Source organism: Delphinus delphis, chromosome 10 (genome assembly GCF_949987515.2).
Source record: "Delphinus delphis chromosome 10, mDelDel1.2, whole genome shotgun sequence".
In the NCBI taxonomy this organism is placed as follows: Eukaryota; Metazoa; Chordata; class Mammalia; order Artiodactyla; family Delphinidae; genus Delphinus; species Delphinus delphis.
The window spans coordinates 52435249-52453266 of NC_082692.2; the positions used below are offsets into that span (position 1 = coordinate 52435249).

The 18018-nt window shown below is 45.4% G+C and overlaps 1 protein-coding gene across 2 annotated transcripts in view; it reads right to left on the reverse strand.

Annotated features, from left to right (window-relative positions):
• The window catches only part of GLB1 (galactosidase beta 1), an 88532-nt gene that overhangs the window by 47820 nt on the left and 22694 nt on the right, over positions 1–18018 (reverse strand). For both annotated transcript variants that reach the window (XM_060022102.1, XM_060022103.1), the window contains 7 exons: positions 15671–15821; positions 15066–15126; positions 13477–13571; positions 8465–8645; positions 6028–6086; positions 4483–4604; positions 4356–4396 (listed from right to left, as the gene is read on the reverse strand). In XM_060022102.1, coding sequence (XP_059878085.1) covers positions 4356–4396; positions 4483–4604; positions 6028–6086; positions 8465–8645; positions 13477–13571; positions 15066–15126; positions 15671–15821 — 710 coding nt within the window. The remainder of the gene's footprint in view (positions 1–4355; positions 4397–4482; positions 4605–6027; positions 6087–8464; positions 8646–13476; positions 13572–15065; positions 15127–15670; positions 15822–18018) is intronic.

Here is an 18018-nt window from a genome sequence, read left to right on the forward strand (position 1 = left end):
CCTTGTCACAGGTGATATTCACAGATAGGAGACTCTGCAAATTTGGGCAGTGACCCTGTGTCAGTACAACTTGCCCTGGCCTGAGAGTCACGTGGAGAGCTCGTTAAAACACACTCCTTAGCCCAACCTGGGATTCTGACTCAGCAGGGATAGGGTCAGACCTGAGACTCTGCATTTCTAAGCAAGCCTCCCAGGTGAAACTGACGCTGCCTTTTGCAGACCAGCAAGGCTCCATGCCACCCCTTTCTCTTCTACTCCAGAGAGCGTTTTGCAGTGCAAGTGTGTGAAAGAATAAAGTTATTTTAGGATAATCTTACATCCAATCTAATTTTTAAGTAAATGAGGCACAAAATCTGACAGTTCACTATGATTTAGTAACAAATTCCTTGGAGTGATCCCACAGCTCACGAATGATGGAGCCGCCCTGGGTGATCCTACTGGTGGCGGGGTTGACAGATGAGGGAGGCCAAGGATCAGGTCATCCCCCAAAGACTGTCTAATCTGTTCAATGCACAGAATCTACATTTTGAAAGACCTGGGCCACTCCACCAATTGAATTGATCCAGTCATATTACTTTTACTCTCCTGCCTCTGGGAACACCTATGTTAAAACACATCCTTTGCTGTGAGATGCAAAGAAAAGAAAAACCACATCCCTTGCTGCAAGGAGCTCACCTTCTCCTTTATGGTCCCTCCTCTCGCTCAGTGTGGCAGCGACCTCGCTCGACTAGACCAAGGGCATCCTAGTGGTAGGCATGGCCTTGTTTACCCAAGGCCCCTGCAGAGCCATGCATGAGAAGGAGCTCTGTGAAGGAGTGTCAACAAGCGTGAACACCCAGAAACATACTTTACGGGCCAAGGGAACCCAGGCTGGGAAGTTGGCCAACGGGTTACAGGACAGACTGGAAAACTAAGTGTGTGCAGTTCTACCAGCAGAATCTTCCTCTGGATGTTTCAGATCCCCACAGGGCAGTGTCCTAGGGAAACAGTGCTGACTTCAGCCTCCTCTGGCCACGCTGGGGAGTGTGAGGTAGGAAGACAAGAGAACTGGCAGGATGTACCACTCCTCAGCTTTGCAGGGTGTGTGAGGAGGAGAGGACAGCCTGGCTCCCGTGCGGATACATGAGCACAGAGTGGGCGCCTATCTGCACAGCATGGGCAGCTATTGTGGGCAGGAACGCAGTGAGCACCTGAGCCAGAAAACTTGAGGTTTTCTCCCATGCTGTCCTCTGGGAAGCTGGCCCGAAGAACTGCAGCCAAAAGCACAGACTGCTCACCCCCTCGCCCAACTCCTGCAAAGAGACCGGGCAACAGGGCAGGAGAGAGAGGCCGGCAAACACAGAGGGACTGGTTTGGGGGTTGGAAACACAGGCTTCAGGCTGCAAGGAGTTATCCAAAGAGCAGTGACCAGCTTTCCAAGGCCTGAGTTTGAGCCTAGGCTCTACTCTCTGCCAACTGAATGGGAATCTTGTGGACTTTTTTGGTACCCTGCTTTTCTTATCTGTAAAGTGGGTCCATAATCCCCAGCCCAGATGAGACTGCTATGAGGACTAAATGGGAAAACAGAGGCAGAAAAGAGCCTTGTATTGTTTATGGCAGGGTCAGGGGCAAGGGACAGGATTAAGGACAACTTCTCAGTGGTAGTTTTATACATGTAAATTTTATTTATTTATTTTAAAAATTTTTATTGGAGTATAGTTGATTTACAATGTTGTATTAGCTTCAGGTGTACAGCAAAGTGAATCAGTTATTATACGTAAATTTTAAAAAAGAATGTATTGGGACTTCCCTGGTGGCGCAGTGGTTGAGAATCTGCCTGCCAATGCAGGGGACACCGGTTTGATCCCTGGTCTGGGAAGATCCCATATGCCGTGGAGCAACTAAGCTAGTGTGCCACAACTACTGGACCTGCGCCCTACAGCCCACGAGCCACAACTACTGAGTCTGCATGCCACAACTACTGAAGCCCACACGCCTAGAGCTCAAGGTCTGCAGCGGGAGAGGCCACCACAATGAGAAGCCCGTGCACCGCAACAAAGAGTAGGCCCCGCTTGCCGCAACTGGGGAAAGCCCGTGCGCAGCAACTAAGACCCAACGACGAAGACCCAATGCAGCCAAAAATAAATAAATAAATAAATAAATATAAAAAAAAAGAATGTATTGTTTTCAATAAAATAATAGGATATAGAAAATTGTTTCATGAACTGTAAAGTTCAAACAATATCAGCCTTTATTCCTGGATTGGTGACTGGTCTTGGTTCCATGGATGGAAGCTAGGAGGAATCCCTACTTTCTGAATGCAAAAGGCATCACAAAATCTGAAGTGTTTCTAAGGGGAAGACAGACACAGGGCTGATCTAACTTCAATTACCAACCTTGGCACTCTACTATCTTTTAAGAAATGACATTTGAACTTTGCATTATCTCCATTTTTTGGCTCTAAAAATAATATTAATAATACTTTAACCAAAGTCTTCTCCTTGACCATCCTGCCCTGCACAAAAGATAGCAGTTTGAAGAAGAAACTTCATTAAGAGTTGATAGTGTCCAATTACTAACACCAGGAGACTGAGGTCCAATTAGGCTTCCAAAACTCAACTGTAAAGCATCCTCAATGACTCCTAGAGGAAAATGCAGATGTGGAGAGATGTGGGGAATGAGGTTTAGAGAAAAGCAATATAGGATGGTTTGTCTTTGCAAAAGTCAATGGCAATGAAGAGAATTTTACCATAATTTTTCCTACTAAAAAAAAAATGACCATATAGGCCATATAGGAATGTAAAATGGTGCAGCTGCTTTAGAAAACACTGTGGCAGTTCCTCTAACTCTAAGTATAGAGTTAGTTACCATATGAACCAGCAATCCCACTCCTAGGTGTACAGCCAAAAGAACTGAAACAGGGGTTCAAACAAATACTTACACATAGGTAATATTACACATAGGTAATAACGTTCACAGGAACATTATGCATAATGGCCCAAAAGAGGGAACATCCCAAATGTCCATCAGTTGATGAATGGATAAACAAAATGTGGTATATCCACACAATAGAATATTATTCAGCAATAAAAAGGAACGAAGTCCTGATACACAGTACAATATAGATGAACCTTGAGAAGATTATGCTGAATGAAAGAAGCCAAACACAAAAGACCACAAACTGTATGGCTCCCTTCGTATGAAATGTCCAGAATAGGCAAATCCATAAAGACAGAGAGTAGACTAGTGGTTGCCAGGGGCTGGGAGGAGGGAGAGTGGGGCATTTCTTGGGTACAAGGTTTCTTTTCGGGGTAATGAAAATGTTCTGGAATTAGATGGTGATAATGGCTGCACAAGTTTGTGATAAACTAAACACCACTGAATCGTGTACTTTAAAATCATGAATTTATTTATTTTTTGGGGGGGCCACACCATGTGGCTTGTGGGGTCTTAGTTTCCCGACCAAGGATCAAACCCAGGCCTTCGGCAGTGAGAGCGCAGAGTCCTAACCACTGGACAGCCAGGAAATTCCCCAAATCATGAATCTTATGGTATGTGAATTATATCTCAACAAAACAAAGTGTTTTTTTAAAAAAAAAAAGAGAAGAAAAAGACCAGAATATACGAACAAGTAAGTTATAGCCAGAGACTATGATCTGCCTGACTAGCTTGATTTAAAACAATAGCTTCTAAATGTACAAGTTATGTCTCTTAAATTTTTTTTTAAGGAAGAATGATTTTTTGACCTACTGTATAGCCAGAGAACTATACTCAATATTTTACAATAACCTGTTAGGGAAAAGAATCTGAAAAACAATACATATCTATATATTTATATCTATCTATATCTGAATCACTTTGCTGTACATCTGAAACTACCACAACACTGTAAATCAACTATACTTCAATAAAATAAAAAAAGAAAAGAAAACTTTGAAAGATTCGTATTTACATAAGAAAAATATTCCATTTCTATGATTCTATAACACTTTTGTAAATTAAATGAAAATTCTGAATTAAATTTTAAAAGAACAAGTAATTTGTGAGCATCTCAAACAAGTATAGAAGGGTAATTTATAATCATCAAATGCAGTTCCTCATTTATATAACATTGATTATTTCATAACACCTGGATACTCAATTTTTTTAAATTAGTTCTCAATAGAAAAGTAAATTCAACATTTCTCTCCTCTTCTTAATAAACAAAAGAAAAATTATTTTTAAAATTATATATGCAATTTTATATATTAGAAAATTTGGGAGAAAGCAAGCAAAAATAGAAAATAACAATTGTCCATAGGCACACCCCTCCAAAAATCAAGCACCAAAAACATTTTAGGATTAGATTCTACAAACAGATGTTAAATTGCTCTTACCATTCCAATAGGCAAAATTCGTGCCACCTATAAACATGTACCTACAAGGAAACAAGAGAACAGACAGTACTTCACCATGAGCCCACAGCTACGGAGAACAGCCTCCCCTCTGAAAAATAACACTCACATGTTCACACTGGCCCCTCGGGAGAGAATATCGTGAAGGGAGGAAGCCACCGTTTTAGTCTTGACTGTTGAGTGAGGTTGGCCCCAATGGTCTAACCAGCCAGTGTAGAATTCAGAATTGACCTGAAAAGAGAAAGGAATATGGAGCTTAGGATAGACTTAAGACCTTTACATGCTGGGCTTCTCAGTAACTACTGCCCTAGGTTCTCTACCGAGGAACAGGTGGGGAGAGGAGCTGACATTCACTACTTTACCTGGAGCTGGGGGACCAATGAGGACATCCCATATAGCATTGCCTAAACTCAGGTCTCAGGTGTGGACAATACAGGTGTCCCTGAAAAGTTGTACCTGCCTCAAAATCTTGTTAACCAATCCTCAGTTTGAATATGGTAGGAAAGTTTGCTGGGCAAAAGAATCAGATGACAAAATGTTTATAAAATAACTAGCTCCAAATTCACCCTTTGTGTGAATCTAGATTTTCAGATCTCAGGTTGACTTAAAGTGAGGTAGACTTGTCCAAATATTCTGCCAGGCAGGCCCCAAGCGCTTCATGTTTCTGTTGGGCATGACCCTGCCAAGCCCTTGATCTTAGAAGGAAAGAGAAATCTGGACGTGTTCTGGGGACTTCTTGTCTCAGACTCCAGGAAATAGCTCCACCCGGAGTCTGGGAACTCGGGTTCTGCATGGCTCACGAAGCAGAGACCAGGTTCAGAAAAGGCTGCTTTGTACAAAGGTGGGTACACAGGCGGGGCAGCCTGACTTGCTGCACGGAAGGCACAGGATATTCCCCCTTACACGGGGCCAAGTGACAAGGACAACTGCCACAACTGCAAGGAGAAGGGAAGCACAGAGAGGGCTGCATCATTGATGGGCTGAGCACACCTGCCAGGACCTGGCCTCCGTCTCCACCTCCCAGGTGCCTACACGGCATGTCACAGAGCCCCGCGGCTCCCAGAGTGGTCAGCAACGCTACCTCCCCATGTCACCTGGTTGCTTGTCAGAAATGCAGAATCTCAATCCCCTCCCAGACCCAACAGATCAACGTTTGCGTTTTAGCAAGAGTCCCACGTGATTTGTAAGCACACTAAAGGTGGAGAAGCTCTGTCACAAAGAGCTTTCAAGAAACACAGACCTGAACACAGATCCTGGCCCTGCCACTCACCAGCTGTACGACCCTGGGCAAGTGACATGGCCTCTGAGTTTCACTGAAAATGGAGACAATGATACTACCTATGAGAGCTGGCACGATGACCAAATACGATGAGGTATGCAAAAGCGCAGAGCCTGACGGAGGCGGGATGTTCACTTCGGTCCCCATTCTGCCCCCCTCCAGTGCAGGGCCTCAGTGTCAAGTAGCAGCACTGCTTCTGCTGTTTCCCATGTGTCCAGAAGGGGGTCTCTACACTCCCATCAGCTGCTGACCTCAGACTCAGAGAAACCAAGGATCCATTCCCACCCTCCGCAGCAGTTAATCGCTCTCTCCCAGCAGCGGTAATGAAGTTAGTACAAGCAAACAGTCTCCCCAGGCCTCACGCCTGATTCTTACCAAGGGTCCTTTGGGTTCACTCTTCCTCTGGATTAGGAAAGCAGCTGTGACGTTGACACCTGAAAAATGAGAGGGAGAAGAACGGTCAGCCATGGGAATGACAAGAAGTTAAATAAAAAGATTCCTTCGTAGGACTTGCGCCTGAAGCCCCCACCCTTCCCCACACCCCCAGGGGCTTGCACACCTCCAAGCTAGCTTTAGGTGAGGACTCAGGCCATCCATTTGACGGACCGTGGGGACCACAGAATGATGCTTCCTCTGTGAACAGTGCTCGGGCCTCTCCTGACTGCTTTCCTTTGGGAGATCACGGCACAGGCTTTGTGCTTCCTGTGTCCCCGGCACCTGGACACACGGCTGGTCTCTCTCTCTCTCTCTCTCTCTCTGTCATTCCAGACCACTCGTGAACTCAATTTTTTCTTCTGAAATATTCCATTAGGATGCCTGTATCTCATCTTGCTTCCCATGACTCTGTTCTCCCCTCCACCTCTAAAGAGAGAAGGGGTTTCTCCCCAGAGAGGTAATGGGCTGCTTTACATCAGTGAACACGCACAGTGCTTCCCAGCCAGAGCAGAGGACACCCTGACCCCACATTGCACAGTCCAGTTCCCGCAGTGGGTGTCCCAGCGTGAAAGGGACACCAGCCAAGTCTCCAAAACCCCCCTGCTCTTGGACAAGCCTTGGGCTTCTCTGTAAGGCCAGCTTTCAGGAGGGAATGTGCTGATCAAGAAAGAATGGAATCTCATTTATTTTATGGCTGTAAATTTCTCACTATTAAGCATTCAGTAGCTTCCAGATCTTTAAATGCTGCTCTCAGGCGCCTCTCCTGGGATCTGACCCCAGGCACTGCCCCTCTTGCACACAAATGAATAAAGCTACCACAGCCCCACCTGCCTCAGGCACACTGGTCTTGAGTGTCTGTCCTTGAACCCACAGAAGAAACATTATTTGTATGTGCTGTCACCCTACATACAAATAATGCTTACAACTAACTCATAATAATCTTCAATTTGTTCCTCCCAACAGAAAAATACTGTGCTTTTTCATCACTGTGTTGGGAAGTGTGCCAAAGCAGGACGAAACCAGCATGCCACTTCCTGTGCAGCTCTTTGTAGATGAGTTATTTCATCGCCAAATGCTCTGAGCAACGTACCATGTTTCTAGAAACACTCAATTCACTCAGAGCCAGTTACTTCCTTGTTGGTAGGGTAGAAGAATCTTTTTAAAAATGCAACTTCAGTTTTCTGTACATCCTTCTCAAAAGAAGGCAACGCTGGGTATGTGTCTCATCCCTCAGATGGGAGAACAGCGGGATCCTTATGCTACTTGAAGAGCTGGTCTTTTTGGGCGGGGCAGTAACTTTTCATTTTGAAATAATTTCAAATTTACAGAAAAGCTGTGAGAATAGTACAAAGAACTCATCTTCCCTTCACCCAGGTTCCCCAATTGTTAACATTTTACCACATTCATCAGGTTTTCCCTCTCTATATGAATATACATATTTTTTTCTGAGTCATTTGAGAATAATTTGCAGACAGAATGGCCCCTTACCCCTAGATACTTCAGTGTGTATCCCCTAAGGGCAAGGGCATTCTTTAAATAAACAGAACTCAATGATAAAAAACAGGAAATTAACATGGATAGAATACTATTATCTAATCTAAAGGCTTTAGTCAAAGACTTCAATTGTCTCAATAATGTCCTTCATAACAACAACAAAGGAAAAAAAAAAAACACGGAAAAAAAAAGTCCAGGATCACACACTGCATTTAGCTGCCATGCCCTTTATGAAAGCTGCTCTCAACCTACATGAAGATTTCTTAATGTCATACAGCCCGAAGCATCCCAGCCCTCCTTTCATGTGTGGAACCTCAGCAGCTTACACAGCACTAATGCATCAGGAAGACAATTTTTCGTAGCATCCGCCAAACCACCTCCGGCCCATCACAGTTCCCAGCCTTATGAGTTTATGTAGAAAGAAAACGGAAGTACCAGGTAAGTTCCCCGAAACCCAGGACCGGCCTCAGAGTTCACGATGGCCACGACCCAGCCCGAGCATCCAGCCACGACTCGGGGGACAGGGGGAGCAGGGAAGAGCAGCACATCCCAGACAGAGCCTGAAAGGTGGAGCTCCTCAACCTGGAACTGCTCCTGGCAGGCAGCCCCTAAGAGAACAGGACTCCAGGCTGCAGCCAGCTCCGCCAGGGCTGGAAATGGAGCTCCTGACCTAAGGGCCAGCTCAGCTGACATAAAATGATCTCTGCAATGGAGGGGTGCAATATCAGGTGTTCTATTTTACCCGTTACCAGATACAGGAAAATCTGGGAAATCTCACTCGATATGTCCTTGCCACTTGAACAACAGATGCCTAGAATGACCGATGGAGTAAAAAGCCCAAACCTGCCTGCTCAGCTGGGTTTCTGTGACTGTAGACACCAACCTGCTCCGAAGTCCACGGTGGCATAGAGCCCCTGCAGTGCCCCGCACTGCAGGAAGCTCTCATGCGCCCCGTCCGTGGTGAACAGAAGCACGTCCTCGCCCAGGTGGTAGTGGAAACGCTTCTGCAGGAAACGCAGGTAGTTGTAATCACAGGTATAGTAGCTGCCATATTCATTTTCAACCTGCAAATTTAAAAAGAGGAGGGGAAAGAAATCAGGAGACTCCAACGTCCGAAGGCAAGCTTTTGTTTAGAGAAACTACCTGCACATCTCTGAGATGACAAGGCTTAGTAATATCCCCAAATATCTCCTACACTCAGTCCTCAAAACTCATCTTCCAAAAAGCAACTCAGCATAAAAACCTACCTTCTAATACCTCCCAGAAATAAGGAAAACAACCAATGTGTTAGTTTTCAGATTGTAGTGATATTGTCCCCTATAATACGTAACCGATACTTTACACATTACATAAATAATAATTTTCCATGGCAGAAATATTAAAAAATGAAGAAAAATCATCTGTTAATTCAGTGGGTAGAGGCCAAAGGATGTTGCTAGAGATCCTGCATTGTCAGCCTCCACAACAAAGAATTACTGGGTACAATGACAATAGTGCTGAAGTGTCCATTCTCAATGAGGTGGAGAGCATCCCCAAGGAGGTGGGAGCTGATTTTTATAGAATTAAAAAAAAAAAAACCGTATTTTTCATATAAAGTATAGATATATGTACAATTATACAGTATATCTCAGGTATTAAAATTTCATGGGGGGCAATTAGAAAAATATGTCTAGAGAGGATCTTTAATGGGCAACAATGAAAAAAAGGTTAAGCAACATTGCTCTAAAGCAATAAAATGAATGACCTTCATTTATTTCCAATACACCAGATATGCCAGAAAATCCAATACACCAAAGAATCTTAGAGGTATAGAGGTTGGTGAAAGAAGCATGACACTGAAAAATACACACGATACAATTTCCCGAATAGAAAATCGAAATCAGTCAAAACCAAACTATCAAGTCTTGGTGTGCACATAATCGGTAAAAGTGTAAAGAAAAGCAAGAAGCTGATGGCTACGAAAGTCAGAACAGTGAGAAGAAGTGGGGTGTGATGAAGAAGGACACCTGGGAAGCTTCCAGGGTCCTGGCCACGTACCATTTTCCATCTTGGGTGGTCATTCTGTAGCTGTTTTCATTATAATGCTTCATTATTGCACATTAATGTGTGTGTGGTATACGTCACAATTTTACAAAAATTTAAAAATTTCCCACACATAACAATTTCTACCTGCACACAACGCAAAACAAATTTTTGTGATCCTAGGGATACGTGGCCTTTGAACATGAGCATAAGAAACTGTGAGCCTCCAGAAAAGAGGTGCCCAGTCTGAGAGTGGTTGGAAGAGATGGTTAAGGAAGCTTCCCCGCAGGGATTGCCCGAGGCAGCTCTAGAAAGAAAGGCACTCGCTGGTCAGGGAAGCGGGAGAGGTAGAGAGTATTCCTGCAAGGAGTATGCTGTTGGCAAAATTGCTAGTAGCTCCATGAAGCCTATGGACAGAGTCGGGGAGTGGGAAGGGAGTAGGGAGTGATGTAGAAGAACTAGACACCACCATCATCATCTGCAAAGCACCTCCTCCCAAATGGTTTAACGCACAATGGTTTTCTCAGCGAGAATCCCTCTGACTATACTTTCATGTTATGGGTTCAAGAAGCAAAACAGGGCTTCCCTGGTGGCGCGGTGGTTGAGAATCTGCCTGCCAATGCAGGGGACACGGGTTCAAGCCCTGGTCCGGGAAGATCCCACATGTCGCGGAGCAACTAAGCCCATGTGCCACAACTACTGAGCCTGTGCTCTAGAACCCGCAAGCCACAACTACTGAAGCCTGTGCACCTAGAGCCTATGCTCTGCAACGAAGGGTAGCCCCTGCTCGCCGCAACTAGACAAAGCCTATGTGCAGCAACAAAGACCCAATGCAGCCAAAAATAAATAAATAATTTTAAAAAGAAGCAAAACAAGGACTTCCCTGGAGGTGCAGGGATTAAGACTGCGCTTCCAGTGCAGGGGACGCGGGTTCCATCCCTGGTCGGGGAACTAGGATCCCATATGCCGCGAGGTGCAGCCAAAAAAATACTAATAATAAATTAAATTTTAAAAAAAAAGAAGCAGCAAAACAGGTAGTGGTAGGCCAGTATCAAGGGCTTCACAGGTCATGAAGCCATCCTGCAATAGAAGGTGTTTGCCACTCACACAGAGCAGGAAACTCCCCTTGGATGACTGATCCTGATACTCTGATTAGTGCCTCAGAAGTCCCTTTGGAAATAATTGAAATAAATTTTAAGAAAAGCTTTGCAAATACTGGCAAGGTACTGTCCCCCTCGTTTTCTTTTTTCTCCTCTTTAATTAAGAGCTACTTAAATGGCTGTGTCTTCCTTCATCATCTGGCTGCCAAGAAGTTCAAAGCTAAATTTAAGGGTCGGCTTTAGCAACTAAGAGGGCCCAGAGCCTCTGCACCTCTCGTTCTTTTCTGGCCACGCCCCAAGCCAATGTCATTGATTTTCACTTACTCTTTCAAATCTTATTTATCCATTATCATCATTGTATTAAGATAAAATACAGGACTGTAGTTTAAACAGGATTGTAATAAATGCATATACCTAATTTGGTTAGGTTTTTAGAGAAAGAGAAAAGCTCAACATTCGCAAGACAGCTTCGTGCTGCGGTCACAGGCATCAGAGGCCCAAGAGTCCCTGTGCAAACCTCAGCTCTGCCTCTTCTTATCCAGGTGGCTCCACCCGTCAAATGTCTCTTTGCCTGTAAGAGGTGAGTGTACCTACCTCACTGGGTTGTATGAGGATTCACTGAGCCAATACATGAATAGGGCTTTTGCACAATACCTGGCACCTGGTAAGTGCTCAGAAAGCTGGCAATAAAGCATACAGTCAAGTTCTCTATCATTGCCAACGAGAGGAAAGCAGAGGTGTGTGTGGAGGCGGGGGAGGTAAGAGGAGAAACACACAGAAAAGGGCTTGAGACTCATAGACGAAGTTGCAGTTAGCCTCAGAGGAAAGCTGATTTTTCTAGAGTAGGAGTTTGCCAACTTTTTCTATAAAGGGCCAGAGAGTAAATATTTGGAGCTTTTTGGCCATATGTCTCTGTCTCAACTACTGAACCATGCTATTGTGGTTCACAAGCAGCCCCAGACAATATATAAATGGTCGGGCATGGTCATGTGCCAGTGGCCTTTATTTACAAAAACAGGCAGAGGGCCAGGTTTGCAGGTTGCAGGTCTTTGTTCTAGAATAATTATCTCACCCTGTAAGCTCCTTGATAAAGCAACAAAACACTGCAGACGTTTTCAGTTGTTCCTCTTCCAAAACAGCAGGTATAAACAGGGCTAATCCCTCATGATGAGTACCTCACAAATTGGATGAAGCAAATTTGTGGGTGGAAGGCCCCCACTCCTAATTATCAAGGGGCAAAAGGATTAGGTGGGATTTTAGCAGGTGGAGATGTGACGGGGGGAAGGGAGAGGAAGGAAGCTGAGTCCTCCGGCAGGATCCACGGTCAAGTTCAAGTCATCTGAGGTTGCCAGGGATGGACACAGGAGGAAATTCCCCCCAAGACAGTCAACTTTGCTCTCCCTTGCACAGTTCATATTTGTTGACATTGTGGTGCATTTCAATAACCAAAAGGTACAGGAAAGTCCTCAGCAAAAATTGAAAGTGATTTCGGCAGAAGCAGAGACTAAAAAGCAAGGGAAATTGAGGAAAACCTGAGATCAAGAGAAAGGAAGAAGACCCAGCTATGCAGATACACCCAGTTTCAGCCTTGAAATCTTCATACAGGAAAATGGGCTCCTGTAAGCTTAACTGGTACAGACTCAGGACAGGTGAGGGGCAGTGAGTGCTATCAGTACACCCCTCTGGGAGTAGCAGCCTGGCCTCTCTCCACCACGCAGGGCACCCTGGCCAGCCCAGCCCTCTCATATCTGAAGGGCATGGAAATGGCCAGGCTCCCTCCCCACAATGACCGTCCCTGCAAACACTCCACAGTGCTGTTCACAAGAAGGAAATCTGGCCCACGCTCCCCTAGGGAGCACCGCACGCACCCCCTTGCTGGTCCGGGATGCAGCCAGTTTTACATAACGTATTCTTTGCAATCAGAGCATCCTTGGTAAATGACCAACAGACATGGTTTTGTTTTACCTAAGTATTTTTACAAACATCAAAAATCATCGCAGGTCAAGTGTACCTATTTTTCACTTGAAAAGTTCTTGCCACGTGATATACCTCACAATCTACCAGTCACTGCAAAGTGAAAAACACATGGAAGAAGGAAAGTGAGGGCAGGAAGTGGGAGAGAAAACACAGTGGCCCCAATTCACTGCATCCTCTTTCCACACCCATGGAAACTGACGGCCTAGGCAGTGCAGACGCCAAAGTGGGTCAGTCCATGCTGCATCCCTGTGGCCAGAAGGCAACGTGGCACCGGAGAGGAGCCAGGCTGCAACACCTGCCAGCTGCGTGACCTTGGCCAAGTCACTTAACCTCTTTGAAGATGGTGGTTGGAATAACTGAATAGCATTTGTAGGGTATCCAGCAGAGAGTCTCACACAGCAAGCATTCAAAAATGGTAATGCCTCCCCAGAATGCAATTTAAATCAAAGCACCATCTGTGGCATTGCCTCTTAAAGAAATAGACATATGAAGATAAACAGCAAGGACCTACTGTATAGCACAGGGAACTATATTCAATATCTTGTAATAACTTAGAGTGGAAAAGAAGCTGGAAGAGAATATATATATTCGTATATATGTATATGACTGAATCACTTTGCTGTACACCTGAAACTAACACAACATAGCAAATCAACTATACTTCAATTTTAAAAGTTAAAAAGAAAAACAAAAAGAAAGAAATAGACATATGAGGTTCATGTCTGCTTCGTTCCCATATATAATGTGGATGGATGGAAACCTCCCCTGACCCGGCCAGGCTCCTCTCTGCAGTTACCTGCATTGTTATAATCGGCCCTCCATTCTGATAGAGGAGGGGCCTCATCTTGGGCAGAAGGATTCCCAACCACTTGTCCACAGCTGCAAGGTAATCTGGAAGACAACCAGGTTTAACACCATCACACGCCTTTTTCTACAAAGAGACACAACACAGCCTATTACCCTGGGGCTGGCAGCAGAGATTGAACAGACTGGATTCAACAACCACTTCCTGAAATGGGGGGGCACTACATGCACTAAAAGTCTGCTAAAAGTTGTCCTGCTGGGCTTCCCTGGTGGCGCAGTGGTTGAGAGTCCACCTGCCGATGCAGGGGACACGGGTTCGTGCCCCGGTCCGGGAAGATCCCACATGCCGCGGAGCGGCTGGGCCCGTGAGCCATGGCCGCTGAGCCTGCGCGTCCCGAGCCTGTGCTCCGCAACGGGAGAGGCCACAACAGTGAGAGGCCCGCATACCGCAAAAAAAAAAAAAAAAAAAATGTTGTCCTGCCGAGAGTTGTCTCCTCAGTGGAGCTCTGAAAGGACAAGGACCAGTATGCCTGGTATCTGCCCCTGCCATTAGGACAAAAAGCCTGCAGCACAGGAGGCATCCACCAATGTTTGTTGAATGACTGAGCGATGTGTCCTCTCTGTCACAGTTGAGTTTTTTTAAAATTAAGTTCTAATCAATTATACATTTACATTGTCAAACGGGGATAAGAGAGTACATAGGTCATAAAGTTGCTGTAAGGATTAACTGAGATAAAATGTGGAAAAACACTAATATACTAAGAGCGTAAAATGTGAGGGTAGTACACTAAGAAGGAAATGCATATAGAACATAATATACTAGCCTTTTACACAGCAAATTTAATCAGTGTTAGCTGCTCTTATGACCAGCTTCATCACCAAGAGAAACTGAAGCCTTCAGAAGACAGAAATGCAGCTAAGAACTCTAGTCAATTCTCTGTAATGACCTATATGGGAAATGAATCTAAAAAAGAGTTGAGATATGTATATGTATAGCTGATTCACTTTGCTGTACAGCAGAAAGTAACACAACATTGTAAATCAACTATACTCCAATAAAAATTAAAAAAAAAAAAAAGAACAGCAGCTAAATGGGACCTGCAGATCGATCAGGGTTTACAGCTAGACAAGAAAAAAACCTATCATTTTATCTATCATTTAGTTATCTAACTCTGTAAAAGTAGACAAAGGAACTGAAGACACCGCAGCTACTGAGAAATCCAGTGACACCACCGCAGAAACTACACCTGCCATTCTGATTAGCTGGGAGTCGGCACCAGCCATGTCGTATTCTAAGAACAGAGGCAGAGAAAGCATTAAAATCAGCCAGTGAACCGCAAACAGGGCCCAGTGCCAACTCAAAGAGTTCCCAGGGTATCAGCGAGATCTGGTCAAGCTGTTCGAATAATCCTTCTTTCCTAAAACATTCAGTACCTGGAAGAGCATGATGAACGCTCACACTTTTGCTAAACTTTCACAAGCATTCGCCCAGGAGTACCCCAGCCTTCGAAATACCTGACTCTTTTGATATAAATTATCTAAGCTTTCTTAAATTCTCTTACGACATCTGTAACAACTTACCTGGATCACTAGAACGGAGAACAATAGATTCGTTCTCTAGTAGCCAAGCAGGTAATCCTCCCTAGGAGAGGGGAAAAAAAAAAAAAAAAAAAAGGAAGAAGAGGCCATGATAAGGTCTTAGGGGAGACAGAAATTACTACTATTAGCAGTGAGGGGAAAGAAGAAAAATGTCATGGAGAAGGGGTATTTGAGCTGGGCTTTCTGGGTTGTAACTTTCAGGGCAATTAGAAATTGTAAACATAATAAAAATAAGATCACTGGGCTTGAATGCAATGTTTTGAGAATCAAAGCCTTTTCTACAGATTCCTCCACTTAACCTCACAACTACCCTGTGAGGCAGACAGAGGCCACACCATGAACTTCTTTTTACAGATGAGGAAACTGACTTCTGTACGTGACCACCAAGAGGAGGACCCATGCCTTGTGACCCCTCCCTGCTCCTCTCTGCCTGGGCACTGCTCAAGGTAAAAGACAACTGGGTTTGCTCAGTCACAGGCCCGTGTTACCTGGAATTAGAGACTTACCAACGCTGCTTTAGTTCACTTGCCTCCAGATCCCTGCCTGACCGCACACCAGGCAGGCAGGGCAGGTCAAGCCGCACTCACCATGTCCCACTCTGCACAGATGTAAGGTCCAGGCCTCAGGATGACCAGCAGTCCCAGCTCATGTGCCAGCTGAATGAAATGCTCCACGTCGTGGTCCCCAGTGAACTCGTACTGTCCTGGCTGGGGCTCGTGGAAGTTCCAGGCCACGTACCTGCCAAGACACACACAGCCCCTTCCTGGAAATATCTCAAAAATCCAGGTGTCCTACATGAATTTCTGAACAGTCTGCAGAACTATAAACCCGCAGGACACACAGACATCTTCCTAAGGCAGACGCGCAGAAAAGAAGCCTTCTTTTGAGCTTTCACAGCAGCTACCAAGAGAATCAAACTTGTGGGGAACACTTTTAAGTGTATGACCCTCAAAGAACGCCCATTCCTATTTAATGCTTGACTTAAAAAAAAAGACAGAGTTCATGGACACAAATTACTGCTATGGAAAAATTACTTATGCCTATGTAAGGGCTTAGGAAAAATGAAAATATCTGTGCTACAGTAATAAGAGGCATACTTATTTATTTATTTATTTATTGCGGTACGCGGGCCTCTCACTGCCGTGGCCTCTCCCATCGCGGAGCACAGGCTCCGGACGCGCAGGCTCAGCGGCCACGGGCCACGGGCCCAGCCACCCCGCGGCACGCGGGATCCTCCCAGACCGGGGCACGAACCTGCGTCCCCCGCATCGGCAGGCGGACTCCCAACCACTGCGCCACCAGGGAAGCCCCATACTTATTTTTTGAAAAATATTTTTCAATAAAAATGGGAAAACCTCCAAGCCCTGCGTCCTCCTAACAAAAGATTTTGTCAGGAATAGTCCGAAGGAGGTAAAATAACAAAAATTCTGGGACTTCCCTGGTGGCGCCACAACTACTGAGCCTGCGCTCTAGAGCTTGCGTGCCACAATTACTGAGCCCGCATGCCACAACTACTGAAGCCCGGGTGCCTAAAGCCCATGCTCCACAACAAGAGAAGCCACCGCAATGAGAAGGAGCCCGCACACCACAATGAAGAGTAGCCCCCGCTCGCCACAACTAGAGAAAGCCTGTGTGCACCAATGAAGACCCAATGCAGCCAAAAATGAATAAATAAATTTATAAAAAATAAAATTCCGACCAGCTCCTTGGGCTGCCTGCAGCATGGGACACAAACTTATTTATTTATTTATTTTTAAAAGTTTATTTTTTTGAATTAAATTTTTGGCTGCGTTGGGTCTTCATTGCTGCGTGCGGGCTTTCTCTAGTTGCAGCGAGTGGGGCCTACTCTTCGTTGTGGTGCACGGGCTTCTGCTTGCGGCGGCTTCTCTTGTTGCGGAGCACGGGCTCTAGGCGCGCAGGCTTCACTAGTTGTGGTTCGTGGGCTCTGGAGCGCAGGCTCAGTAGTTGTGGCACATGGGCTTAGTTGCTCCGCGGCATGTGGGATCTTCCCGGACCAGGGCTCGAACCTATATCCCCTGCATTGGCAGGTGGATTCTTAACCACTGTGCCACCAGGGAAGCCCTGGGACACAACTTTAAATATGAAGCCACCCACTGCCATCACAAAGGTGTCTTTGATGACCCCTGGCTTGTGTTTTTTTCCCACAATCCCATGGTTTCAGGGTTCCCTGGAACAGTCTTGGTCCCCCAGAACTTAGTGTTGAAACTACAGACATGTCCCAGTGGCCCTAGAACCAGAATAACAAGTGGGATTCTTCCTAACTATCTGTCCCAGGAATCTGCCGCTGGGTTTTCTCACCCTTTATCTTTGAAGAGTTATCAGCAATCCACATCACCAGTGCAGAAACCAAAGTGGCCAGCCACCCCAACTTCCTTCTCAATTAGTCACTTTACAACAGCAGAAGAGATAAGGAGAGATAGTTTTGGGGTAAAATTCTGTAACCTTGGGCCATGGAATCACCCCAGCAGAACCACAAAGACAAACTAGGTTTCAGGAATCTACCCAACAAGGCATATCCCTCTAGGAGCTGAGAGGAGCTATGGTTGCCTACCAACACCCTTATCTTCAAATCTCAGCGGAACCTCTGTCCAAACACATGTGCCTGGGCAAATTTCAGTTTCGCCAGCTGCAAACAAGAAGGGTGACCTTGGAGAAATGGCATCATCCATGTAACGTGCCCTGCACACAGTAAACACTCAACCATTGTTACTTCCCTTTGCCCTTTCAAGATGATATCCATTGTATGATTTCTGGTGACAAAGTTCAAGGTTGGAAGAAGTAGTTAATTGTCTAAAGAAGGGACACTCAAGCCCATGACTAGCCTCTCCCGGGACCCCAGACCAGGCTATTCCCCGTTCTGAGCAATGAAACAGCTGCACCGAGAGATGCAGCTGGACCCTCCCTCCAGGGGTGG